At 37.1% G+C, this 27,911-nt stretch overlaps 1 protein-coding gene across 5 annotated transcripts; it reads right to left on the minus strand.

Annotated features, from left to right (window-relative positions):
• Positions 1–27,689, minus strand: LOC149067735 (scavenger receptor class B member 1-like). Of its 5 annotated transcripts, none has more exons than XM_089252067.1 (16): positions 27,471–27,689; positions 27,101–27,196; positions 22,075–22,247; positions 21,884–21,975; positions 19,467–19,627; positions 18,165–18,306; positions 17,276–17,482; positions 16,416–16,507; positions 14,120–14,169; positions 13,008–13,077; positions 12,116–12,288; positions 11,579–11,697; positions 10,204–10,277; positions 6,090–6,141; positions 5,778–5,942; positions 1–176 (listed from the first exon to the last, which is right to left on the minus strand). In XM_089252067.1, the coding sequence occupies exons 3-16, from the start codon at positions 22,097–22,099 to the stop codon at positions 114–116; spliced, it is 1,485 nt and encodes a 494-aa protein (XP_089108193.1). In that variant the 5' UTR covers positions 22,100–22,247; positions 27,101–27,196; positions 27,471–27,689; the 3' UTR covers positions 1–113. The 5 variants fall into 5 exon arrangements, with proteins under 5 accessions (XP_089108193.1, XP_089108194.1, XP_089108196.1 ...); XM_089252068.1 differs by having other exon boundaries at positions 27,101–27,200; positions 27,471–27,569; XM_089252069.1 differs by lacking the exon at positions 1–176 and adding an exon at positions 1,666–3,256 and having other exon boundaries at positions 27,471–27,594.
• Positions 27,690–27,911: the final 222 nt, after the last annotated feature.

A 27,911-nucleotide genomic window follows, 5' to 3' on the forward strand; every position in this document is an offset into this window, starting at 1 on the left:
TTTCTCATATAAAATTTAATATATATATAACATATACAATGAAGATAACGTTAAAAAATCGCACTTATTTCGATATAACACTGATATACGCATATGTATTCTAACACAGATTGTCACTGTCCATTGTTGGCTAGAAGAGGCGTCCTCTCGTTGGCGACATTCAAACGAACCACGACCTGAAACACAGAACCGTCAACGAACAACTCTGTCACTTACACTGCAACAATCAATTTCCAGCCACTCCTCGACTTATAAGCATGATATTTTTAGAGCATCGTTCGCAAGGGTACGAACATAGGGAGTGCGTCGTCTCCGATTGGTTAAAACCCCGAATTTCAAGCTTAAGAAAAAAATATTTTAATTCGGGTTTTGTAACCAATAAGAGACGACGCGGGTTTCCAGAATCGGAAATACGGACGCATTATGTTCACATCCTAAGCCAGAATTAGGAATCAGAGACAAAGAACAGACAGGTCTTGATTGAAACATTTTAGCCAAATATCGCCTATAATTTTCCAAGAGCATCAAATTTTCGAGATTTCCAAAACGTGAACATTCGTAAATCGAGGAGCGGCTGTAAAAGAGTACATTATGCGTGTTTAGTACATCTACCCCTTCCACTTATCAAACTGAATGCAACCCAAAAGGAACCTCAAGATTCTTTCGATGACATTTTAAATAATACACTTTCCACCAATAATTACCCAGACACCTCCATTGCACTGAAAGTAAGCAGGCTTAATGGGCCTCCTTTGAGTATCAATTCAAAAACAGAAATTGGTGTCTGGACAGTACCCAAAAAAAAATTAATAGTCGGGCAGAATTAGATTCAACGATGGAGATAACTTCAGAATGGATGAAAGTTGTAAACAAATGGCTAATAATTCACAAATACTAAAAATTCAAAATAAAAAAACAGTGGCAATTTAGGAGTCATGAAAATTCAGAATGAATAAAGAAAATAATTTAGGAATAAATGAAAATTCAGAATAACAAATTTAAGAATAGTTAAAGATAGGAATTTCATATAAGATGGTAATTTAAGATTTCACTAAAATTAGGAATAAATAGGACAATTTAGGAATTTGTGAAAATTTGGAATAAATAAAGGTGGTTATTTATAAATTCATGAAGATTCGGAGTAAACAATGATAGTAATTTAGGAAACAATGAAAACTCAGAATAGCGATGGTAATTTAGGAATGAATAAATAAATATAGTGATTTAGAAATCCATTTGATAATTCAGAATAAATGGAAAATTGATTATACATATACAACGCCACAACAGGCAAAATGCCCAACGAGGTGGCTGAGAAAAAGATGCCCATAAAAATATGGATGTCATATTTCCAAAAAAAATATAGCGACCCAATAAAAAATGCAATTAACAAAAATTATAATCAATATATATACACAACTTATATATAAGTTGATAAGATTATAAACTCTGCTTGTGCACCGAAGTTTCTGGGTAAGTATTGTAGGTACTGTTCACTCAATGGCAAGACTCATTCCCCAGATAAGGTCTCTTCCGGTCGCTATCCCAAGGAAAAAGACAATACAAATGTCATCGTGTAACATTTAAAATTGCGATATTATAACATTCTGTGCTAAATATGATCATGTGCAGAAAAGAGACACATAAAAAAGAAGACAACGTGTGTTGCATTAAAGTTATATTTATTCATGTTACATTCTACTGTCCGACTTTTATATAAGTATGATGGGTATTGCGGATGTCCTTATAAGTGGACACGACTTTATTAAAAAAGTTAAGGACTGTATTATCGATTGATTTGGACATCAAAAAACCTTTCGTCTGTATCACATCCAACACAAAAAAAAAAACCCACTTGTATCATCTTGATAAGGTGGTTTAATGGGAAATACATGGAAAGCGTACATTTGTGTGAGCAGGAAGTTGGAAGAATTACATTGTATACATTGTGATCCGGATTACATCAAGATTATTCAATAATGTCCACGAAACCTAAGGACGATGAGATCGTGTTCCCAGGAACCTACTACCACAGTGCTTGGAAGACATCATTGTTAGCTGTAAGGGAAAAAATGGATGCACCATGGCAGGTCGCCTGCAGCACGGCTAATTTTATGATTCAGTTCTGTTTGCTTATGATTCTGATCTATTTGCATTACTACCCTTATATCTCAATAGAGAGTTGAGTTGTGTCACAGACAGTGTGTGTATGATTGGGGGGGGGGGGGTTATAAACATCCGAAGTTAGCCACCTAAACTCCAGAATTGACACGTTTTAGAATCATGAATATGTTCCATCCTTAGGTTTCGAGCACCATAGTTAGAAACATCACAGTACTGACTTTCCTGAATTCAAATGTGCGGTACAATTAAATCAACGATTCAAAACAAACTCTAAAAAGGTTCAAAAATGCATCAATTCCATTATTGAGATTCAATCTCAGATCTGTTAAGGTTATTGCTCACTCACTAATCACCGGTCTTGAAACAATCACTAGTGTAACTAATATACATATATAACAGTGTTTTGCCACTTGTGCCATTACTTACAGTACAAAAAAAACTGATACTGTATTTAACGCGTGCAATCCATTTCAAGCATCTGAAACAAAGTGCTTTTGATGATGATAATGAGCTGTGTATGTGTGAGGAAAAAAAAATCACAGGTATCGAAATATATCACAGATAACAATAATAATTACCGGCTTCATAACGCGAGTCAAAATATCACTTTTATCTGATCAAACAATGCTTAACAGAATGTCAAACAGTAGATCACAATACAGAATGATGTATTGATGTGAGCTATGCCATTCCTAAAAACGGCGTTAATACTGTTGTTTGCATTGGGGAGGGGGGAAAATGGACAATTTTACCCTGAGTAAAGTGCAGTTTAACTTTCCTGTCTAAATACGTGCAAGTGGTGTGCAACAAGAACAATGACCCACTTGCATTGCAAAGAATTTCGCCCACTTCATCAAGTGATCTGAATCATGGTTGTAGTTTTTTTTTCTGTATACACCAAATAAACTCAGAATTTAAAAGAAAAAAAATCCGTAAAATTTCTAAAACGAACAACAATAAAATTGTAATAAAATGAGCAAACGTCTTCGTGAGCGAACGGATCTCAAAGATATGTTTTTCCCCCTCTCCTTTTTGTATTCTTGAGCAGCCACCACACCACATGGACGGTTTATGACGAGATGGATCTTTCACCGTCTCGTAATCCAATGACGAAAATTGGCTCTTGCACAATCTGTGGAAAATTCAAATTGCCTCTCTGTTAACATCTCGTAGCAAAAAACACAAAGCAGTCATAATTCTTTTTTCTTGTACGAACCAGACCAATTTATTGTCGATTGTGAATGATGTTTTCTTTTCTTCTGAGTATCTTATATGAGTAAAGTCACACTAACTCTCCCAAGTCCCATGGATCTCAGATTAGTGAAAAACCAATGTCTCAGAGATTCAATTACACTGGGAGAGTTTACAAATCATTGTATCTATCATTTCACATCAAGTATAAATTATACATAACAGTGAGCCTTGGATATTTTTCTGACCATGATCATATCGCACAGAACATTAAATTTCTGATTGCCATCTATTGCAGGAGAACTAAAGCACACTCTCTTTTTTTTACAATGATAAAAATACTCGTCTACATTCAAATATATTGATATAGCAAATACTTTTTCCCACAAGAAATTAATTTCTGAATAACTTGGCACATATATAAATGCTATGAAAAGTTCAGTTGAACCAAAAAGTAATAATATAAAAGCGATTATTGTTATAGAGGGTATTGTATAGGATTTCCACTGTAATAGCTATACATCATATTCATAAAAGTAATCTGATGGAGCAGAATGTGTCAACGGTTCTCAAATTGTGAATGACTACCACCAGAGGGTGTCGTACAAACATATGCTGATGAGTGGGATATTGTAGTACACAACGGGTGAAGATCAAATAAGAGAGGAGCCATGGCAGGTGATTAAGCAAATCGCAAAGAGACGTATGAAGCACTGAAGTGAAATAGGCGGGGAAAAAGTAACTATACGTGGACTTTCAAAAGACCACGTCAAAATGTTGTATAAATGTGAAAATCTCATACAGCTGAAACTTCTTTGTAAATGAGTATTCTCCCTACCCAGACATCAAATATTGCAATAACTCAATAATATTAATCATATTTTAAAATGCCTACATTAATCTTTCGCCGTTTCTTTTCAGTACTTTGATGGAACTTTATAACAGCTCCTACAATTATGATTACAGGAAAGCCTCTAGATGCCCACATTAGTGCTTTTTGGTTGAGTTATGCGGAGAAGCTGACTTTATAGGGACTTCCATTAGCGAAACTTATAAATACATCACACAAGAATGCAAAAGCCAACACCTAGGGGCCTTCCTGTAATCATAAGGGATTGTTATAACATTGAGGTACCACCCCCCCATGTCGATTCCACCTTAACATAGGACTGCAAAGGACCAAATTTAATTATTTTTAAAGTCTTGCCCTTTAAAAAATTAAAAAGAACAAATTTAAACTTCTTTAGTGTTTTCATTGTTTGTTTTGCTGATTCTTTAAATCATGTTTTGAGTCTAGTTTTTCAAAAGTTTGCTAAAAGCCAAAGCTTATACCGTACACATTTCCTGTAAACAGACCTGTACCCTCCCAAATTATTTTGATGCACTTTCCTACCCTCCAGACATAATGCTTTGTGGACATTACAAAAAAATAATTTCTTATAAGACATACGGCCACACATTAAAAATAATTTGAATCCCTTCCTATTGGGCTCGCCGTCTTCTGAATCCTTGGAAAAAGGTAATAACGTGTCAAGTTGGTGTCCACCTTAAAATTATCACAGCCTGCTGAATAATCATTTTCACATCTGGTAACAATCACTCTCAGTTGCATGGTTTTTGCAGAAGCAATAAGCATGAAAAACTTTATCACAGCGCATTCTGACAATTGGATGGATGGAAATGTCATTTTCCGAAGGTTTGGAATTAGAGTTGAAGTGAAAATGTCAAGCAACATTAAAATGAATAGAATGGATTGCGGCTGAAGCCAAAAGTCTTAAATGTGGAATTCATATAATTGAGAGACATAAACAGGGTTGCATTGTACTTTAAGAATATAATAGAAATCTCTATGGTGGGGGGAGTTCTACCCATGGAGCTCCCACAAGAGGGAAATTAACAGGACTTCAGTCGAAAGATATGGAGATTGACCTTATTTATACAATTTTTTATACAAGATAAATTTCTTTTTTATGAATTAAATTGGTTCAAGGTGTAAAAAGGGGCTCGCTCCTTGTTAAAAGACAGGATGGCCGGCTATTTTACAAATTTAGCAAGAGATCTAACCAATATGATCACCTTTCAACTGCCACGAAAAAGATTTTAAAGGAATCTCAAAGTATGATAGAAATATTATCGGGTCAAAAATCAGAAATAATATGCTGAGTTAGAGGGAAAAAAGCTGTAGATATCATTAAAGTACGATTGACAAACCATCTCAGTTAGAAAAAAGTGTAACTGACTGGGGCAAGGAAAAAGCCTTGCCGTTTTCCATACTTTAATGTGCCTGTCTAAGCATGGTTAGACAACCTGAATATTGAAATAGAGTTCTAGACAAGAATTTTTCAATCAAAGCATTCAACGCATGTCTATCAGATTACTTTTGGGAAGATAATGAATATCAAATTTTGATATTATTGTCTTGTATGAGCGAAAATTGATCAAGTAATTTGTTACAAACTTACCCGCTTGTTTTCATGCCACCGTTTGTAACACATGAAACTAATGGCACTGAAGATGATGAGGATACCAAGCACGATAACTACAAAAATGCAGGTGTATGCGGCAAACTTTGGTACCAGTACCTTGTGTTGCAACTTCTCTGCCCACTCCTCTGTTATCGTAAAAGTCTGCAGTGATTGAAATAACAAAATTCAATGTTAATAACACACTGTTGTATACAAACTTATTATACTGATACGCAAAGACATAAAACGCTGAAACTTAATGCGAGAAAGGCTATCACACATTTCCATGAAGAAAAGATTACAACTCACCAAATCGACCCAGAAGATCGGGAAAACTACTTTGGGGAGTCCCTGAAGTTGTCTGAAACAAAGATTGAAAACAAATTTCACAATTCATCAAGAATTATTTCTACAAAGGTTTACACAGTAAATTCGGGGCAGAAAATCCAACTGCCTCTGCGGGGATCAAACCACCATCCCCTTCACAATCCTGGCAAGTGAACTAGACCACTACGTTACAGAAGCAATGAACATCTAAGAGCATGTGTTACAGTAAATGCAACAAATCCGATTATTATGCATAATTACCAACCATTTTGGTAAGTTTGATAAATTTTCTGAAAATTTATCACATTTACCGGTAAATATTATACATATTATTCATGTGTAAGACCACCCACTAAATTAAAAACCTGTGTATAAGCCAATCACTAAAAATCAGCATATTTTAGTGTGTGTGGGATGGGGGGGGGGGAAGATAAACTTTGTATATCTTCAGGCAATAAAAAATGATTCAAACTTTTTAATCCATTCCTCCTTCTAATTCTCCAAGCTCTACATAGAAAGCCAACATAGTGTGGCATCTTCGTTTTCACTTTCAACTTTGCTGTCATTGCCGTCATCATTTTCAAAGAGACTGTGGTCTTCAGTTCCGTTCATCATGTTACTGATACACTTTTTAAAGGATTTTATGGTGATTTCGGTGGAAACAGAATTTGACGTCTCATGAACCCACCAGCACACTAGGCAAATGTCAAATTTCTTCAATGCACCGCTTGTTGTTGCATCTTTATCTTCAGAGCTCATTTATTTGGTGCATAAAGTCCTAAAATAATCTTTAAATTCCTTGTTTATGCCAACATCCAAAGGCTGTAAAATTGAAGTTAGCTCACAGGGAATCAAAGCCAATGGCATTTTTGATTTTTGCTTTGTTTTGACATCGGTTCTGTGGGGGGGTTTCAATAAGCTACAAAAGTTTACTACTGATCAGTAACGCTGCTAAAATAGCCTAATGACATCATGGATCTTAAAGCTAGCCATGCAGCTACATGATGTGGTATATAAAGCAGGGGTCTATATTTTCTCAAAAACTGACCCGTGTATAAGCTAACCCGGGCCCCCTCCCGAATTAGGGAACAAATTTTTCAACAAATACTCAGCTTATACATGACTATACACATTAATTCCCAGCTTGTATTGGTAAATATGATGAATTGTCAACAAATCACTTAAATTTACCATAAATTTCCCTCCAACTTCCGTTTAGGATATTATGTTTAAAAAAGTTAAGTGAGAAGAAAACTAACTAACAAGACGCTTATATATATATTATATCTTTACAACAATTACTTTAATTTTTATGGCAAATCATGTGTAATGCACCCATCACGTATGAGAGAAAGTGGTTGAATTTAGTGATATTTCCGCATGATCTCTTTCCTATTTATCATACTTTCCAACTTCATAATCACAGGCAAAAATAATAAATGTAGGAAAATTTATCAAACTTATTGAGATGGTTGGTGATTGCATAACTGCTGGCTTTTTTTCTTCCGACCGAGCGCAACTCAGGTCTATCGCCATAGGCAATTTACTACCTAGCGAGTTGTGCCGGAATTGTAAGGGTGTGTACCTAACAGTCTGAGTGCGTATTTAGTGTTGTGTATGATTTTTCAGTGCTGCCATCTATATCTCAGAAGTGAAGTGAGTGATGTGTATTGACTGAATATTTGTACTGTTTGTAGGACTGCTGCTCTCTGTGGCGAGACTTTTTAACGGGGAGATCGGCTCGCATTTGCGCCTCGAAGTTGGGAACCACAGAAAACCAACTTCAGCCGACCACCACTGTGGTGACGGTGGGGCTCGAACCCGGGTCCCCGCGATGCAAGTCCGTCACTATGACCACTCGACCACCACAGCGGCCATAACTGCTGGCTATAATGCACAATTACCGATTTACCATAACATATACACTGAATGGAACTGTACATGGACAGTTGCCATCTGGTAGAAAATGTCTCGGCTAATAATGAGCTATTAGCTGAGCTAGGTCTGACTGTCCATTGTAAAGTCCTGCATTCATCGTATATATGCTCTAAGGAAAGATATTCATTGTTTCTATTCATAGGTGGAGATAGACTTGGAAGTCTGGGGAGACACGATGATGATGATGTCAATTCTTATATACATTCGATTAGTCAACTCCACCTTTGACGCTGGGGGCACGCCCCCCCCCCTATCTCAGCCCATGTTTCTATTATGTAGTGGTCTACTTCACTCACTAGGATTGTGTGGGGACTGTGGTTTGATTCCATGTGGAGGCAGTTGAATTTTCTTTCCTGAATTCATCTTCGCATCAGCTAGTAGTGTTGCGTGGATAGTGGAGTGTGACATCTTCACTGGGAACTATTTTGTCTAAATATTTATAAAAAACAAGCATCATGTCCCTGATGCGAGAATAATGATTATGACATGACACAATATATCTTCCAGTGACTGTACAGGATGTATTTTGTATGCCTTCGATTCCTTTTTTTTGCATACACAGTGGTAAATGGCAATTTTTTGCTGCATCATCTTAACACAGGAATGAAGGAATTATTTGCTTACTCATAGGTTTATTTTTTAGCACAATTGCAAATGATTGAGTATAGATTTATCAATCTACAGTCTTTATATGGCAAAATATGACATGGGACGTGAAATTGCAGTCTGTCAGAAAAGTGTAAAGATAATTTTTCTTGAATAACAAATCAACCTTTGCACATTTTGATCTTTTATGCATGAACTCCATGCCAACAAAGTCATTTCACAATAGTTGAACAGAATTTTTCCTCAAGAAATTAACAAAAATTAGAAAATGAAAAACAACCCGTCACAAAAGTATATAGACAAACAGCGTAATTTCAATATTCACAGTTGCGCCATTGCCATGGATCATTAGAAATGCTTGATCGGCTGGGAAATTATTTTTGGCATCAGTTTCTGGTGGAAATTTGACCTTCCCTGGATGTATAAGAGGAACTGAATCCAGAGAAAACCAACTTCACATAATTCGCTACTTAAACGCCATAATACTTAAAAACCGATGACATTAGGAATAAATATGAAGTGACATTAGACTCCCAAAGTTCGTCTATTAGATTAAGGTCTGGGCTCATAGCTGACCATTCCAACTCACATCACTTATCAGTAAATCCTTGCACTGGTGGATGTATATGTGGGAATAGGGAGCACTGACCTGTTGAAACAACTATCAATGACCCTCTATTGTGCCCCGATTGGAAGTAGAGAGGTTCAATAGTCTTTAGACTTCTGCCGACCTTACAAAAACTAGTACCCATTGAATCTGAAATCTCCCTATTCCATGACAAATTGTCTTCCTTGCTGATGGGTGTAGAAAATGTAAGATTTGTGTCTGAAGTCATACTGATGATAGTGCAGCCATTGGGTCCATCTAGAATTGAACTGTTTTCTGTCCCTGAAGACAACAGTGGGCCATTCACACCCCCCCCCCCAATTCATGTCATTCTGGCCCAAGTCAATTGACATCTTTGTAGTGTTGCTTTAGAAGAGATCTACAGCGCATCTTTTGGAATACATACCTATTGCTGGACTGCAAGCCTCGATGAACAATGTCCTTTAATACAGGAATTGATTGATAAGCATCATGAAATTTGACTTTTGGAAAATTTCGGGCTAGATGCTAAACGAAAAATCCCTATCCCTATACATCCAAGCTGTGGTCACTTTAGGTCTCTCAATTTATGATTTAAATTCTAAATTTTCATTTTTAGATAATATTTTAGGACGTTTCGGAACTCCACGCACAAACTTGAAGAGATAGAGAACCAGTCACATAGGAAAACATGGTGGGAAATGGATAGGTGACACTGTATGCGACCTCTCAAGGTAGATAGATTGGGTGTGGTGGTCCCGTCACATGGCCACCCACATGATTTATCTCCTATTGGTTTTTCTGGGTGCCTTGAAGGTCATTGTTTATGAAACGTCAATAGATTCAGACATGGACTTGGTGGCACGATTCACCTTTGCTGCTGCTATGGTCAGCAAAATGCCCCGTATCTTTGAAAATATTCAACAATCCATTAAAACCTATTACAAAGATGATATCCCCACTTACGATATTCCAGGTATTCTTTGTAGATACATGTTTATCTGGAATCTCACTGCCGCATCAACACTAGCACCTGAATTCTGTAGTAAAGAGAAAACGAGAAATGAGTAATGCACTAAAAAAATAGCTAAAATATAATGCAGTAGTAGAAGCTTCCAATTCCTTCAAATACAGAACTGTCTAGAACAGTGATTCTAAATATAGGGCAGGTTGCATACTGAATTGATACAAACCATAGCATGAACAAAATTGACATGGATCAGACCCTTTTAAGGAACAGATGGTCATATGATTTTCAAAAAAATGCCTGCCCTTCAAAGGGTTTAAAAACATGAAATCAACACCAGTTTCATGTTTTTAAATTAGAATCTGTGTCACTTTTGTTCATACTGCAGATTGTATTGGTCTAGTGTGCGTGCACTCTGTCTTAGATAAATCAGGGTTTAAGTTACGGATGCATTTTTCGCAAAATTCGAAAGAAAATCTTAGAATGCAAAAGAAGTGGGTAGCCACTTTTGCAAAAATGCATACAGGAGGTACGGAACGAGTAGACATCCAACCATCAATCATTACATTAGCATTGTAGCATTTTGCTAAAGCTTTTCTCCCCATTTTCGATTTTTTGCAAAAGGAATTTTTTATCTAGCTTCTGCAAGGAGATTGCATCATCTCCTTGCAGGACCTCCTCCATACCGAGGAGGTCTGCCGCAGTATTGAATGGAACACATTGTTAGTGCCAGGGAAAAAACTGAGTCGCCACCAGAGAGCGTTGCTGATGGAGTACTGGAGGGAGAGACAGAGATAGCAAAGCAGTAGGTCAGTCCAAGAGAGGCCGCAGAGAAAGTAATTAAGAATAGTATAGTATATATATATACACACACATAAGGTTTTGAATATTTAGTAGTTTAAAGAAAGGAAAGTATATGCATATGTAGAATATAGTTAATAGAAGTGCAAATAGACCATCAAGTAAAGTTCAACTCTTGTACTGTGCTTTCTGGAGAAAATTATTTAGTGTGTACTTTTGTGTTTATGTGTGGATGTGATTGTTAACTAATCACAATGCTATGCAGGCACAATGTACCACCAAAATCATTCAACCATAAATAACTTCAAAAGTTGCATTAGTTTAATATGGCAGACTAACAGGTAAAGCAACAAAGCTTTTAAAACATTAGTCACGTTACAAACAGACACAACCACTGCATACTCAGAGAGCCCATCTAGAGATTTTTCGTGCTAGGGAATGAGCAACCTCACAGAGTAGGTTATGTTACAATACAACTAAAAGGTAATACACCCAACCAGTGGTTGCTTCAGGTATAAAGGACCAGGAACCCGCTGGTTTAGGATGTCCCACTCAATAAATATACACACTTACCGGTTCTACATCAAGATGGAAACCATGAAGGGAAGCATTAGGTTTTACGCCATCCACCATCGATGTATACCACGGATCAGCAAAGTAGAAATGTGGAAATGAAATGAAAACTGGAGCACCTACATTTCAGAAAATAGAATGGATAAGAGAAATATTAGCAATCTACAACAAACAATATTTTTTTCCATAAAACTTTCGTGTTAGTAGCAAACAAAAAAAAACCCAACTAGTCAGCCAATTTGTCTGCTTGTGAATTTGGAAGCCAGATAACAGCACTTGATAAGCAACACGCAACAAGCTTTCCACAGAAATAAACTTAATGTTAGGTTCACAACCCATACACACACATTCTGACATGCACCTATTCGTTAGAAGTTCTGTAGAGGAATATGGACGAGGTGTATATCAGGTTTAGTAGTAGTTAACATGTTAACATACATTCTGGCATGTACCGATTCATTAGAAATTATGCAGAGGAATGTGAATCTAGGTGCATGCACGGTTAAATAGTAGTAGTTAATGTGTGATAAAGCTTACCGAATTGACATTTGCTGATATCCTGTACACCCGATCGCAATTTGTTGTAGGTTGAAAAACATGCATTACTTGGCTCTTCAGATGCATTAGCGAATGTCTTTTCAGTTGTTACAAAACGATAGGAAGTAATACCTTTGTGGGTGATGCTGTCAGTGCGGACAAGCTTTATAGATCTAAAAGAAAACAAAAACAATCTGTTAAAATGTGCAAGACACATATGAATGTCTAGATCGTTTGTACATTTGTTATTAAAAATTTCTTACGTACTAATTACTACTTGAAAGATATACAGAAATCAGGATGTGTTATGAAGATATTTCTTTTTTTGAGAAGTTGATTTTTTTAAGGAAGGAAAAACTCATCTCTGCCTCTACTGGGAGTCAAACATGGGTTTCTCATTTGCTGGACGAGTGCTCTCACTACTAAACTACAGAGGAGATAGAGATTTTCCTTCATTGGAGAGTATACATGCCGAACAGGACAGTGACATGATCAGCTAATAGCTCATAGTATTATAGCATACTCTGTATTATAGTATATGCTCTGGTAGCGTATTGCATCTCTGATGACTAGCCATATGTGATTGGGTTATTTGATGTGCACATTTTCGTTTGTATTTGTCTCTGAAATGTTTAGAAATTGTGGAATGTGAATGGGATGCACATATGTACTATTTTATTTTGCTGGTTATTTTACTGTGCTTGTGTATATAACTATTTCTGAAATGTTTGGAAATTGTGGAATGCGTATGGGATGAGCATATATATTATTTCATTTTGCATTTTAAGCATATTGAAAATATATTTCCCGGTGATAGCTTTTCAGTTAGAAGTCCCGTAGGATATGGACAGAGCCATTTAATGTAAATTTTGTTTTGTTGCAACTGACGTACCTGCAAAATATGGACTGAAAAAATGAATATGTTTCATCAGTTGAAGATATAGGAGGTCCGATTTCCGCATCTGCAAATAAAGGAGTGAGCTCAATAAAAATGGTTACATAAGAATTAGGAATGCATGACAACTTCTAAAATAAATTGATGGTTTTGATTCGCTTGCTATATTTTGATTCTTTAGTAGAAAAGAAGAAAGAAGAAGAAAGTTTTTGAGAGAGTTTTCCTCTCTCAAACTTTCTTCTTTTTTTTTCTTCAAACAGAATTTTGTTGCTTCACAAATTTTATGTAAAATTTAAAAATATTCTAATTGTCTTTATTTCAGGCTACAGTAAAACTTCGATCAACCTTCACCGTCTGGACCAGGGCAGTGACGGATAACAGAATAAACGGATGACGGAAATTTATTAATACATATGTACAATGACATGATTTCATTGCAGGCTTGGGACAAAAATGAAAATAAAATCCTTTAAAAGTGAATAACACATACATAATGCATTTACTTCTAAACACACACAAAACGATCAATATAAACTTCAATTTAAGGTCAGCCCAGGCAGTGGCAACATTGAAAATAGCGTCCTTTATGCTGTATCTCTTCTAAAATTCTTTGCCAATCATAGCATCATCAAATGAGAGCAAGCCTTCAAAATCTTTTCTGTAACGTCGCTTCATATTTTCAATTATGCCTTGGCCCATAGGCTACAGCCTATGGGCCAAGGCATAATTGAAAATGGAGTCTTGATGGACTGGGAATGGATGAAATGGGAAATTGAATAAGTGGAGTCTTATTTGCTGAGAGAAAGAGACATGTTATTTGGCCATCATCACTTTTAAATTCACAACAGGGGTGTGTCGAGGAGTTATCCATTGTGCGTAACTGTGCGTCTTGTGGCAACTTTTGGCCATATAAGGTCTAACTTTAGGTACGAAAACTTTGTGGAACCATTCTGAAAAAGGTATTTGATCCATCCGAGCACTTTTTTGGGCATAATAGTACACAAGCAATGTATTCATATTTAAATTTTTGAAAGCACATAGTTTTTTTGGATAAAATAAAAAATAAAAACCAATCACATATCAAATTCTGATTAATTTCATTCACTCACTTGTCCCGTTAAGCATGTTACATTGTTTGCCATTCCAAAAAGGTAAAAACCTGCAAAAATGAATTAAAACTTTAAGTATACTACGTAAGTTTATAAAGAACATGAATACTAAAGTCATAATAAATGCAATACAGTCTCCAAAAAAAACAAGGGCGCGGTAGCCCAGGTTGATAAGATACTCGCCTAAAGTACCAAAGGATATTTAGAGGTGTCGTGAGTTTGATACCCGGTTCGTCCTTGTCAGAAAACTTTCCTGACACAGGGGTACAACAGAAACGACGACATGACTGCAGAAAAAATTGCTACCGCAGGGAGTCCCCTATCGAGGAGTTAGTGCACCAACCTCTCAATGAGTATGAAAAAACAAGCCTACCATTCGGAATCGGCAATAAATTTTAGGTCCCGGTCTAATTAGCCCTTGTGTGCAGAAAATGAACGTGGTGCGACAAAAATGATCAAATGACCAAAAAAACAACAAACGTTCATGCAACAAATTTTTCTATGCAATGCAATTTTCACCAGACCATTCATATTTTCACCACACAGCACCCATTAGAGAATGATACAAATCGACATATAAATAAACAAAGATAAATTTCACGGAATAAATTTTAGAAAAACTAATGACACATATTCATTTTTTTTACATAAAAAAAAAGAACAGCACCTATATAGTTATAAGTGCCATGACTTGTGAGCAAAAGCTCATTAGACAAGTAAAAATAATAGTCGAACTTGGTTAATTTGAAGCTCAACTGGACAGAAAACGTTCCAATTATCCAATTCATCAATATAGGATAACTATACTTTGACAGAAAATCAAGAACTCTCAATACTTATAAAAGTGTGATTGAATGCTATTATTTACTATGCCCGTATAAAACGTAAACTGTAACAAAAACGATTTCACGCGCATATATAAACTTGTAGTTTATATATTTTTTATTTTTTTCTGAATGCTCTTGAACACTGCACGAAATGTTCAGGGGTGTGAATGCGAGCTAATTTTCCCCTTCAAAAAGTCACTCCACAACAGGCCTTACAATGGTACAATTATTCAATCATTGCTCTTCACTTCTAAATTAGAAAAATTGATGGCAGAGATGGAAGCACTACGCATAACAAGCATTATACAGTAACACACTTCTGTCAGGTTCACAATGCTTACATACACATTCCCACATGTACCAATTCATTAGAAATTCCGCAGAGGAATGTGAACGAGGTGCATGTATGGTTTAGTAGTACTAGGGACGTCTGTTGTTTTCTTATATTATTTTTATGCCTCTTCATGAGAAGATTCAACATGACTTTATTCTACACTTCTTGACCATTGTCCACATCTGTGAGACAAACACAGGTTTTTTTCCCCTAGAGTTGAACAAGTGTATGAGCCTTGGTTGGACATGTTGGTAAGCAACATGGATATTCCAAAATAAACAATAACGTTAGAGAGAGACATAAATCTCCAACACTTTGAATCTGTGTAGAGAGTTACCACTCACACATACTGCCATATTTCCTAAGTAGCGGCATTTGCTCTTGGCAGGTAATGAAGTCATCCAAGAATCAGTTAAACTCTAGCTGCCTATGGAGAGACAAAAGCTAATGTGTGAAACTGAAACATTGCTTCTTACTTTGAGCCACAAAAAAAGTTTAGATTTGGGTGATTGTAATGTTATATTTTGAAAAAGACCTCTCAGTAAACCACGGAATAAAGAAAAAGACTGAAATTTAGCCAGAAATTGTGAGAAAAATAAGCATTTTGCAAATGAAATATCTGAATCAAACTTCGAATTAACCAAAACATGAGAAAAAGATTGAATTAAACAGGTTAATTAAAAAAGTGAATAGGAAACGCAAGGAAAATTCCTAAAATTTGAATTACAAAAGTTCTGCTCTAGATGTTGATGACATTTGAATTTTTTAATGGTTTTTTTTCACTTTTGGGGCATTTTTTGGATATTTTTCCCTTTTAAAATTTTTTTCACAATAAAAGGCTAAAAAATTGTTTTAAAAAAGTACATTACTTTCATCACTTAAACTTGTGTATCTTCCTTTATAGATGACAAAGTTTAGAATCAATTCCAGGTTAATTTAGTTTAGTATTTAGTTAAAATTCCTAGAGTGGGCCACACTTAACCGAACAATAAATGAAAGTGAATTCAAGAAATTCTGATCCCAATAGGAGTTTGGAGATTTTTGGGCCATTTTTATGGTAATTTTTTAGGTCAACAACATCCATGTCTTGGTAATAATAATATGCTTAGACTTGAATATAGGAGATTTTTCATACTTCTGCCCATTCCATCGTTCAATGACATTTAAGCGATCCAGGCCAGTTTCTCCAGTGTACACAGTGTACATACCATCATCTGTGTCATTTTTCTGTAAAAAAAAAATTGAATAAAATTTCAACATGATACTTGCATGACATAAAAAAATTCAAGCATTTACCATCTTGACTTCAAAATGTGGGAAGCAGATGGCAGCACCAGCAAGACCATGAAACAATAACAACTCGGGCGACATAAACATGTTAGGAGGCCATGTATACACTCAGAACACATATTCCGGCATGCACATATTTGTTAGAAATTCTGCAGAGAAAATGTGTGCAAGGTGCGTGTACGGTTAAGTAGTGTCAGTTACATAATTCAGATGGAATATTGCTCAAGATAACTACAGTAGGACCTTGATTAACACAGCCGCTAACTAAAAAAATGGAGGCATGTGGCCAGATCAAGTTTGGCCAGTCAGGTATACCTTTCACTGGCACAGAATCGCGCATGATAGGTAAGGAATCACTAACTAGTCAAATTTTTACATAATTCTTAAATTTATCGTTACACACCAAATTTGAATTCTTTTGTTTGTAAATAAATTTACCCGTACATGTGATTGCAAACTTTGATTTTTACAATTTTTCAGGATCTTTTCCATTAACTGAGGGTAAGTTACCATGATTTTAAGCATTACAAGGTGATTCCACTCATCAACCTTGGTTAATTGAGGTTCTACAGCAGTTATCGCTTTTTCTTTCCCTCTCCATCTATAGAGAGACTATTCAGCCACATGACCTAAGAATCATTGGAAGGATGCCAAAACGAATGAAACTTGCAACAAAATTTTAGGAAGGCGCAAAATAAAACTTACCCCATATAGCCAAGAGAAGAGTCCATTTTTGAAAGGAATATCCTTTTTCAAAATAGGACTTAGCAAAATAATGATATCTTTGTAACCATCGAATGCCAGTTGCTTAATAGACTTCTTGACGATCAACCGTTCCCCAGCGACACCAAATAAGAAAGACGCAGCAAGTCTGATTGGAAGATCATAATCCTTGAGGAAATTTGCAGCGATCTATCGGGAGAAGCAAAAGACTGAATTATGTCAATTAAAATCTGTGATTTGAGTCTTTTGCAATCTTGTCCATCCACACAAATGAAGTTTCATTGTCTGCGGTGCTTGAAAGTTTCAATGTTGGTCTTTGACAACAACTACTATCTTAACGCGTATCTAAATTATAAAATATGATATGGACTGCATTTTATATTTATAGCTTCAGCGGTTTTGGCTCAGAGTTATTTCTGTTATCTTTGAATCCCCCTATGACCCACTTAGGTAGGGGAGGTGGGGGGGGGGTCAAATTTCTAGAAACTCCTTCGCAGTTGGCCTTTACATTAGGAAATAAAACTTCTGACCAAATTTCAGTAATATAGCTACAGCGCTTATGGCTCAGAGCGATTTATCTATGTTACCTTTGAACTCCCTTTTGACTCCCTCAGGGGTCGAATTTTGAAAAACCCCTTCTTAGTCTTTACGTCATCAAACAAAACTATTGACTGAATTTGATTGCTTCAGTGGTTTTCGGCTTAGCGATGATGAATCAGTCAGGACATATTATTTTATATACATAGATTAAATAAAGCTCAAATGATGTGTAAATTTTTTTTTTGTAACATGAAGAGTGATTTAAAACATTCTTTTTTCAATAAAATGTGTGAAACGATTTATATGAATGAATAAGACTTTTTAATCGTACCAGCATAGGCGCATTGAGAGTAATGATCTGATCGTCCTGAGATCCAATAGATTCATTTCGCAGGAAAACAAAAGTCTTGACTTCCTTGAAAGAGACTGTACCGTTAGGATAGAACTTGATGGCTTTCTTGGTCCATTGTGATCTATATTTGAAGTTAAAAAAAAATCAGTTACATCAGAAGCAATGAAATAAAATATACAGTCCACGCTGCTTAATGTCATCATATCGGGACTCATGGGATTTTTGATAACAATGACTGAATGATTACTATATTCAGAAAATGTCCCTTTAGGAAGTACAGTGACCATACATCCTGTTTGGTCGAATGGGGCATATGGTAAATGGGACATTTGTGGGTTTTCCCCATATGTGTAATTGGTTGCAAAATGTTCAATCATTTCTTTAAGCTAAAACCCTGCATTGTTTTTATTCGGCCATTGAGAGATGCTGGAATGGAACTGTCTAATGTACATCACGAATCACAATATTTTTTCAAATTTACAATACGTTTCATGGATCCCCTGAGAAAGACTCTCAGAAAAAAGAAATTTGAATCTAGTCAACTGAAAGAAACTGATCAAGAACATAAGAAAAGGGCTTTTTTTGTCATACATTTTGCCTACAATGTGGCAAGGCCCATTGCAAAAACAACTCCATGGGTACATGGATCACAGCAAATACTACTCACAGATTGCAACATTAAGTACAGAAATGTTTGTCAACAAGGAAAGAAGAGGGATACCTTCTTAGCCTCTTACATGGTCTTGCAGCCTGATAATACGGGGAAAAAAAAATAAACCTTGGCTTCAGAATGTGCAAAAAAACCTTGATAACAAACCAAAATTCTGATAACTGCAAACAAATTTTTTTTCCATGATAATGGTCTATTCTGTTCTTTGCAAGAGTGATAACAGTAGCAGCATCGACTGTATAACATTATAACAAGTGATCTGCAATCAATCCGAACTACATGATCGTAATAATTGGGGCTTGACAAATCCAAAACAAATTCAGGCGCCAGTCAAATTTCTCAAATGACAAGCATTTTTCGGAAAAATTGCCAAAAAAAATATTTGTAACCAATCCACAACATGAATTTTGAAAATTTGATGTTCGGTCAGACTCAAATTTAATAATCTCACACATGAAATATCAAATGCCAATGACAATTTTCTGGTCACTACCGTCACCTGGCACCGAGAATTTGCTACATAATGCTTAGTAAAGTCTCTTTTTTTGCTTGGTTTTTAAAAATGGCAGAACAGGTCATGTTCACCCTGTATATACACAGTTAAGTCTTACAGAAAAGTGTAGGGGCCAACTTCTTCCAGCTTGGGCTTGACTTTATGTCGCATAAAATCATCGCTGTTGGTTATGTTGAAAAAATAAAGTCTCTGGTATATTGGAAAAGGAATATCTTGCCATACCCTATAGCCAAGAGTGCCATTCGTAAGCTGTATCTCCTAATAAACGAGAACAAATAAAACATTCATTAAACTGTTTCATATTCTAAAAATTTAAAGCATTCAATTAATACAAGACCTTTTACTGGTATCAAAAATGGACAGGAACAAAAAAACAAGACAGAATTGTGGATTGTAGAATTTTGAAGAACCAGCCAAATAGAGAGAACATTACTTGCTGCCAGAATGTAAGGTTGCCATTCTACATTGTTTTTCCCATCACTTGCTTTTAATGGAATAATAGCTTTTGGTGCTTTAGTAGCACTGCACAAGGTAGATAAACAGTAAAAATGTAGAGAACTCAAATTTTGTCCTCACTTAAGGTAAATTCTTTTTCTTTCAAACCGAGCACAACTCCGGTCTATTGTCATGGGCAATTTACTACCGGGTGAGTAGAGCACCTAACAGTCTGAGTGCCTATATAGTGTTGTGTTTGATTTTTCAGTGCTGCATATATTTCAGAGGTGAAGTGTAATGATTGAATATTTGTATCATTTTAGACCTGTTGCTGTCTGTGGCGAGACTTTAACGGGCAGATCAGCTTGCATTCACGCCTCGAAGTTGGGAACCATGGAAAACCAACTTCAGCCGACCACCACTGTGCGATGGGTTTCGAACCCGGGTCCCTGCGATGCGAGTCCGTCACTGTGACCACTCAATCACCACAGTAGCATCTAAATTCTCTGTTGATTAGCTTGAAAACAGTTGTTGATTTTGTTGATCCAGAACTGCCTTTACTGGGCGTGGGACCAGTGATGAAATAACCACAGCCCCTTCTGAGGATGGATTTCTCATATTCTTTACACTTTTAAGATTTTTCCGAAGTCTCAATATTAGATGCTTGCTATTTGCTCTATCTCTATGCTCTGGTGTCTGCCTGGATCATGAGATTGCCAGTTATTCCTCTAAATTCGGCCCAAATGTTATATTGCTGCACTCTTAGTGGCAAACAATATGCCAATTTGATTGCTAACTATTGTCTAATCCGAGTTTGTCATCTCTCTCTCTCTTGTTCCGTCACATTTGTCATAAGAATTCATCGATATACTACAGCTAGTCTGTAAAGGTTATCCTGATGTCGATCTGCATCATCAGCACTTCAAATGATAATTAGCTCCAGGTCCCTATCATTCTTTGGTACGGCACTCAATAAGATAGATCTTATTTATGGTGGGACGGGGTGCAGAAGCTATAATATTTGATGATTGTCTGAATAGCCATTGCAGAGATTAAGAAGGCTAGGGTATGAACATGGTGTGGCAGGTTTTCTAATTCTGAAAGTCTGCATCATCACAGATTGGTTAAAAAATCTGAAATTCAGGCACCATCAATTCAGCTTACCATCATAAGGATCATACCTTTATGATAGTAACTTACAAGTTACTATTCATGCTAGTGATTTGAACCATCAAAACATTCCTATATAAGGTTTAGCCAGGGCCGGACTTGGGCAGGGGCAAAGGGTTTGGTCGCACCGGGAAGCTAAATTTTGGGGGTTGCAAAACTGGATAAAATACTTTGATTACATTTTGACTAACGTTATCAAAGCAAATAGATTAAAAGTTTTGTCCCAGATCCCTAAAACCCTGACATAGAACCCTTTCACAAAACCCTCCTCCCCTCAAGCCTCGAGAAGGATGCAAGTGGGTATAGTGCACCAAGCATCGAACCTGTGGAGGTGCTATATTCATCTTTCAAAATTATTAAAAATTACACCAGGTATAATGCATGTTTACTTCACTGAATGAGTATCTAGTTGCTATCCTGCTCAGATCTTCAGCCCTAACAGTGCTCCCCCCCCCCCACTTTCAAGTGTCTGGGAGACACACACATTTTTTTTCACTGGGTAGCGCTCACTATGGAAAACAAAAATCATTCACAAAAATAAATTTGAACAATTTTTTTTCATGACCATGAAATAGTAGTTTGATGTTCATTCTCGGGTGCGAATATAAACCTGGCATGCATCGGGGTGCTCATGGACACTTGGAAATTTTGTTTTAGGGGGCTGCAAAATACTTAAGCCTGCCTCTGGGCTTAGCTGAGTTTATCATAGCCAATGGTGATTGTCCCAATAACAAAACAGTACTAAAGATGATGAGCTGGTTTTTCATAACTCTGTATTATTATTAAAACACAGTCTCGTCCCTCTCTCTCCCACAATAGGATTTACAATACAACCAAAAGAGTAAATATAAAATTCAAAATAATAGAATTATTTTTTAACAAACGTGAAAGACTTATTTTCAGGCTCACCTTTTTGAGGAGGTAATTGAAGAGTATCGGGAAACAAAAGAAGACAATGACACCTAAAGCAGCCAGGAATATTCCCGTCCCCAAGCATGCAACTAGAGATACGTAATGAAAACAAAGGTTTCAGACAAACAGTGAAATACGGAAGAAATATCATTTGCTCTAATGTTAACACTCGAAAGGAATTTTCTTACATGTTTTGCGTTGGCTAATGATCATGTCAAGCTAAGAAACGGCAGTTGTTCTCTCATCACACCAACCCGACACCAACATCTGACACCTTATAAGTCGTTTCTTAGACTCAGCTTCGAAACATTAACCTCATGTTGTTATACATATACAGGTCTGCTCCTTTTGCAACAGTTTCCTATCATTCGAACAAACAAAAAGGGGTTTTCACATTATCAGAGTTATACGGTAAATAATATCGTAATCCTTATGAGGAAAATTACTGAATGTGTCATTATATTGAAATGGTAATCATGAATCGATAGCATCACAAGCCAGACATTTTATACATTTCATATTCTTCAAAAGGAAAAACGTAAAAATTCAATAATGATCACGTATTTAATGAATAAGAGACACTTTTTCAAGAAGAAGGGGGTTGGAAGCTAGGGCATTCTGTCTTGTTACCCCTGAGCCATCTTTCGTCATCCTCCGTCAGCATTCAACCATATATGACGACAGACTTTAAGGTCTATGCCCCCCCCCCCACCACAATAATGATGTCAATACATATACAGTAAAATCCCTCTTTTACAGACCCAGGCGAGACAAAAAAAAAATTTCCATAAAAGTTACTATAGACATAAAAATTGTTACGTACAAGGGAAATTATTTGGCCTTAAAAGATTGGTGACTGCATCTGGGGGGGGGGGGGGTGTCCGTTGAAAGGGATTATACTGTGTGTATATATAGTTGATCCTGATTATAATGTTTTTCAAAAACCGCAACTAAACAACGTTCTAAGCGGGGAATGTCTATAAGAATTATAAGACAGTTTTTCACCAACCATAGCTTTTTTATGTAGTTTTTTTTTTTTTTTAATTTATTAGCAAACATTACGGTACGTATACAGATTTAATAGGAACAAATTATATATTTGTTATTCCATCAAATATTAACGTGCATTACACGGAATGTGGTTTGTAGGGAAAAAACAATAGAAAAAAATCTTGCATTTTGATATCGATGTATACTAGTTGAACCTAGCATGATGTTTAACATACTGAGAGGTAGGCCTAGATTGAATTTTTTTGCTATTGTAAGTCTCGAAAGCAAAAAAAGGGTTATCATCTACAAATTTAAGAATTTTTATTTTTTCCTCTACACTTAGAGCTTTTCTTTTTAACTTGCTCCGAGTCATTCTGACTCGAAATGTGCTTGGCAAAATCTAAAGATGTTACTACTTCATTTTCCGAAATTTCAGAGGTCATGAAAGCATCGTATTGGCTGTTTCATGAATTAAATTCCAAGTAGTACAATTGGGAAATCTGATTCTTCCTATCAGAGAAAGCCGCCTTCATATGCTATTTGATACTGGTGTCTGAAATCTGTCAAATTGTTCATGTTTAGTGTCCATCTCACTCTTTTGCAGCTTCATTTTGTATCAATAGATTCCGAGTCGGATGAGAAGACCCCCACCGTTTCATTCCTTTGTTATACGCAGTCGTCTACAACATCATTATGACTTAAGATTCACCTTAAGATTCATTTTTTGGAATCGATCTAATGCGACAAATTAGAATAAGACTACAAAGGAAAAAAAATTTACCCCTTCGGAGAATTTTTTCTAGTTTTCTTATCTGTTAGTCTCCCTATTTAGTGACATAAGTTCGATCACCCTGGTAAATGCGAACAGTGATAAGGGCAGTTTGTGCTCTGCACACTATTGTTGGACAAAGTGAGAGAAAAAGGAAAAAAAATTAAAATTATTATGCCTAACTCTTGAAAGAAAAAAAAACTTATTTTCAGTCGATTCTTTATGCCGAAAAAAATAACCGACTACCAAAGAGCCATAAAAGAGAAGTCCCACCTCTAGTTTTCAAATAATAGTTAATCACTAGCACACAAATAACCTACATTTGTTTCTTTACCTGTGAAAAATGCAAAAAAATATGCTGGTCACTCGTTGATTTAGCCCCTCGCTGTGAGGCAGATTTATGAGGCTTTTATACCCATCTATGGGCTATACAAATTCTGCCGCACTTCTCCCATTTCACTAATTTTCTTTACCATTCATTCATAAAATTTTCCATCCCCCTGAACTTACCAAACTGGGCTATAGCCTATTAAGTCCCCCTCATAAATATGACACAGACTAGAATGGGAAGACACTTCAGATTTTGCATAACCCCCCCCCCCTTCCCCCACAGGCATCAAAACCCTAAATCTGCCTCCGAGCCTGTCCCTTGATGGGGCCACAAAATTTTATCAACATGAATTCACTGACTGCACATCTTTGACCAGTCATGAGGCCCCCAATAATTCATGCTTTGTCCAAAAGGACCCTTGTGTCAACATTGTCCCTGCGAACCAATAAGAGGACCCATGGTTCTTTCAGGATGCCATGGTCATGGTCCCCACATCCTTGGGCAGGACCCCTACGCTGAAATCTTTAGTGGGTCCCCCAAACTAAATTTTTCACAGGCTCTTCTATAGTGAATTTAAAGCACACGAACAAAAAAATTATAGTAGCTGTCCCAGGCCCCAGAGCTAGAGCCCTGTCAGTCCCATCCTTGTGGGGACCATGGCATCAGAAGTGAATTTATGGTCTTGCCACCTGTGGGTTACACAAATTTTGCCCCCTTCTCCCATTTTAGTCTAATTTTCTTGATTACTCTTTTCCTGAATTTGCCCCCCCCCCCTCCATCACTCCTGCAAATACACCTGTCTCTCTACATCACTCTTTTATTTTCACGCAGAATTTTCTCGAGGGGTTTTTCAGATTTTTTTCCTGCAAAATAACACTATAATTTTGGCTCAAGATAGTGGGGGCTTCCCCCCCCCCCTGCTTCCAGGTCATACTGTTTTGACCATTCACATCTTGCACACACTAAGGTCACTCACTAAATTAATTCTTTGCTTTATAGGTCACTCATTGTGAGTCATTCACACGCTTGCACACATACTAGAACTGTCACTGATCTGGTCCCTCCAGGAACATATTTACAGGGCGTATTACTGCCCAGGATGGCAAGTTTAGAGGGGGTGGCAAAGTTGAGGAATGAGTGGTCAAGGAAATAGGAATGGGGAGGGGAGAAAGGGCACCAACATTTTTTAGGTCACAGGCAGTAAAATCATGTATCTGCTTCTGGCTAGAGAAAGGGACTAGGTCAGAGTATATGCAAGCATGTGAGCGACCAAAACAGTGTGCAAGCATACATTTAGCCTAAAGATTGACCTTAGAGAACGAGAAACAAGGCAGATAAATGATAGCAAATGGCCTAAAGAGTATGCAAGCATGTGAGCGACCAAAACAATATGCCAGTATGCGAATGATGAAAAGAGAGGGATAGAGGGACCAGATCATTGAGTGACCAAAAGTGTGACTTGAAAAGTGTTCAAACGTATGAATGATTGAAAGAGAATGTAAGCACAGGAGTGACCCTGAGAGGGTGTGATCATGGGAGAGACTAAAAGAGTGGCCCAGAGAGTGAGGGTCCAATTCAATGAGCGACCAAAACGTATGCGTACATGTGAATGACCTAGTGTGTGTGCTCGACCGAAACAGTCTACAAGCATGTGAATAATCAAGAAGAGTGACTTTGAGTATGACCAAATCAGTAAGAGTAAAAAAAAAAAAAGAGAGATCTAGAGAGAGTGTAAGCACTGGAGTGAACTATAGAGCGAGGAACCATGCTAATGAACGACCAAAAGAGTGACCAAGTTTCAGGACGCCATGGTCATGCCCCTTCCCCCCCCCCCCCCCACACACACACACTTGAAGCAGGGCCCCCTAAGCTGAAATCACAAACAAAACTTTTCACGGGCTCTTCTATAGTGAATTTAAAACATGAAAAAACAAAAAATTATAATAACTGTCCCAGGCCCCAGAGCTGGATCCATGTAAGCCCGCCCTTGCAGAGGGCCATGGGCCCAAGAAGGTCTTCAAGCATGATAGTGACAAAAAGAGTGACTTAGCTACAGAGACGTATCTACAGGAAAAGTGGGCTGTAGCCCAGGGTGATTAATTTGAAGAATAAATAGCTCAAGAAAACTAGACTAGAATGGGAGAAGGGTGGCAAAATTTATGTAACCCATAGGCGACAGAACCATAAATCTGCCTCTGGGTGGGTCACTTGTTTGATCAATCACTGACCTAGTCCCTCACTGTTTAGGCAGTGGTGGGATTTATAGAGGGTTAAACAAATTTTGCCGTCTTCCATTCTACTAATTTTTCTTGGCAAATTCGCTATCCTGGGCTACAGACCCCATAAATACACCACTACATGGTATACAGACTCAGACCAAAACAAACAAAAAAATCTCCATTATTGTAGGGAGGGAAGTGCAAAAAAAAGGACCATTGTTAAAGCAACAGTACTAACCCTCAAACTGGTAAAGGAAGCGAATGATGATGTGAGTGACCTAGTGCATGTGCAAGCGTGTGAGCAACAAAAACAGTCTACAAGTGTGTGAATAATCAAAAAAAGTAGCTTTGAGTATGACCAAATGAGTGAGTGACCTAGAGAGATTGTACAAGCATGGGAGAGACCTAGAGAGTATGCAAGCATGGGAGTGAACTATAGCACGAGGAACCAGGCCAGTGAACGACCAAAAGAGTGACAAAGTTTCAGGATGCCATGGTCATGGCCCCCTAGACTGACAAAAGCTGGAGCCCCCACCCTTGTGAGGGGCCATGACCCGAGGTGTTCAAGCATGACAGTGACAAAAAGAGTGACTTAGCTACAGAGATGTATCTACAGGGACCGTGGGCTATAACCATAATAATTCGCCTCTGGGTGGGTCACTCGTTTGATCATTCATTGACCTAGTCCCTCGCTGTCTAGGCATTGGTGGGATTTATCCAGGGTTAAACAAATTTCGGCGCCCTTCTCCCATTCTACTAATTTTTCTTGGCAAATTTGCCACCCTGGGCTACAGAACCCCATAAATACACCACTACATGGTATACAGAGTCAGACCACAACAAACAAACAAAAATCTCCATTGTTGTAGGGAGTGAAGGGCCATTGTTAAAGCAACAGTACTCACCCCAAGCTGGTAAAGGAAGCCAATGATGATGATACATAATCAGGAGCCGCTCATTATTCGCAGTGATGATGTCGCTCTCTTCACGAGGAAAAAAAGCTGTCTCATTTTTCAAAAAACAAGTGGGGGAAGGAAAAAATAAAACAACACATGACTTGGTTATTATTATTATTTTCCACACATAACTTCGTTACATGCATAAAAATATCGAAATATACGACGCACGCTAACGGGGGGGGGGGGGGAACAAAAATGTTGGCGGCAATGACGAAATCCCAAGTTCAATAATCAATGAATAATAAATATTTTAAAATGCCCATTGTTTTATTTATAATATAAATGAAAATAACATTCAAAAACGAATCATACATACCTTGAGCCGCGTGAGCTCATTTCCTGCGAAAGGGAACGAGGAAAAGGATAAAAAAAAACAAAATAATAATAACTTCACAATATGATGAAACACAACCAAAAAACTATTCAACCCACGTTGTTTTCCCGTCGCCAAAAAGGCGAAATATGTGTGTCAGCGGTCCGTTTTGGCGACGGGAACGTCTCGTCGGAGGGTTGCTGTAACTTGACCATTGGCTGTAATTCCGTGACTCTCTTCACCTACATTGAATTATTCCCCCCCCCCCGCCCCATTTCGTTACGTAATTAATTTTTCTTTCACCAAAAGAAAATATGTCGCCATTTATTATATTCTCTTCAATTTTTTCCTCCTTTCACTTGAAGGAGGAGAGGGGGGAAAAAACGAATTTCTGCCTCAAGGCAATCGTAAATGATTTCCGCCATTACATTTATTGTAATGTTT

The sequence above is a fragment of the Pholcus phalangioides genome, unplaced genomic scaffold (assembly GCF_987345545.1).
Source record: "Pholcus phalangioides strain wild (caught in Gottingen) unplaced genomic scaffold, Ppha-v1.0 ptg000028l_1, whole genome shotgun sequence".
Taxonomy (NCBI): domain Eukaryota; kingdom Metazoa; phylum Arthropoda; class Arachnida; order Araneae; family Pholcidae; genus Pholcus; species Pholcus phalangioides.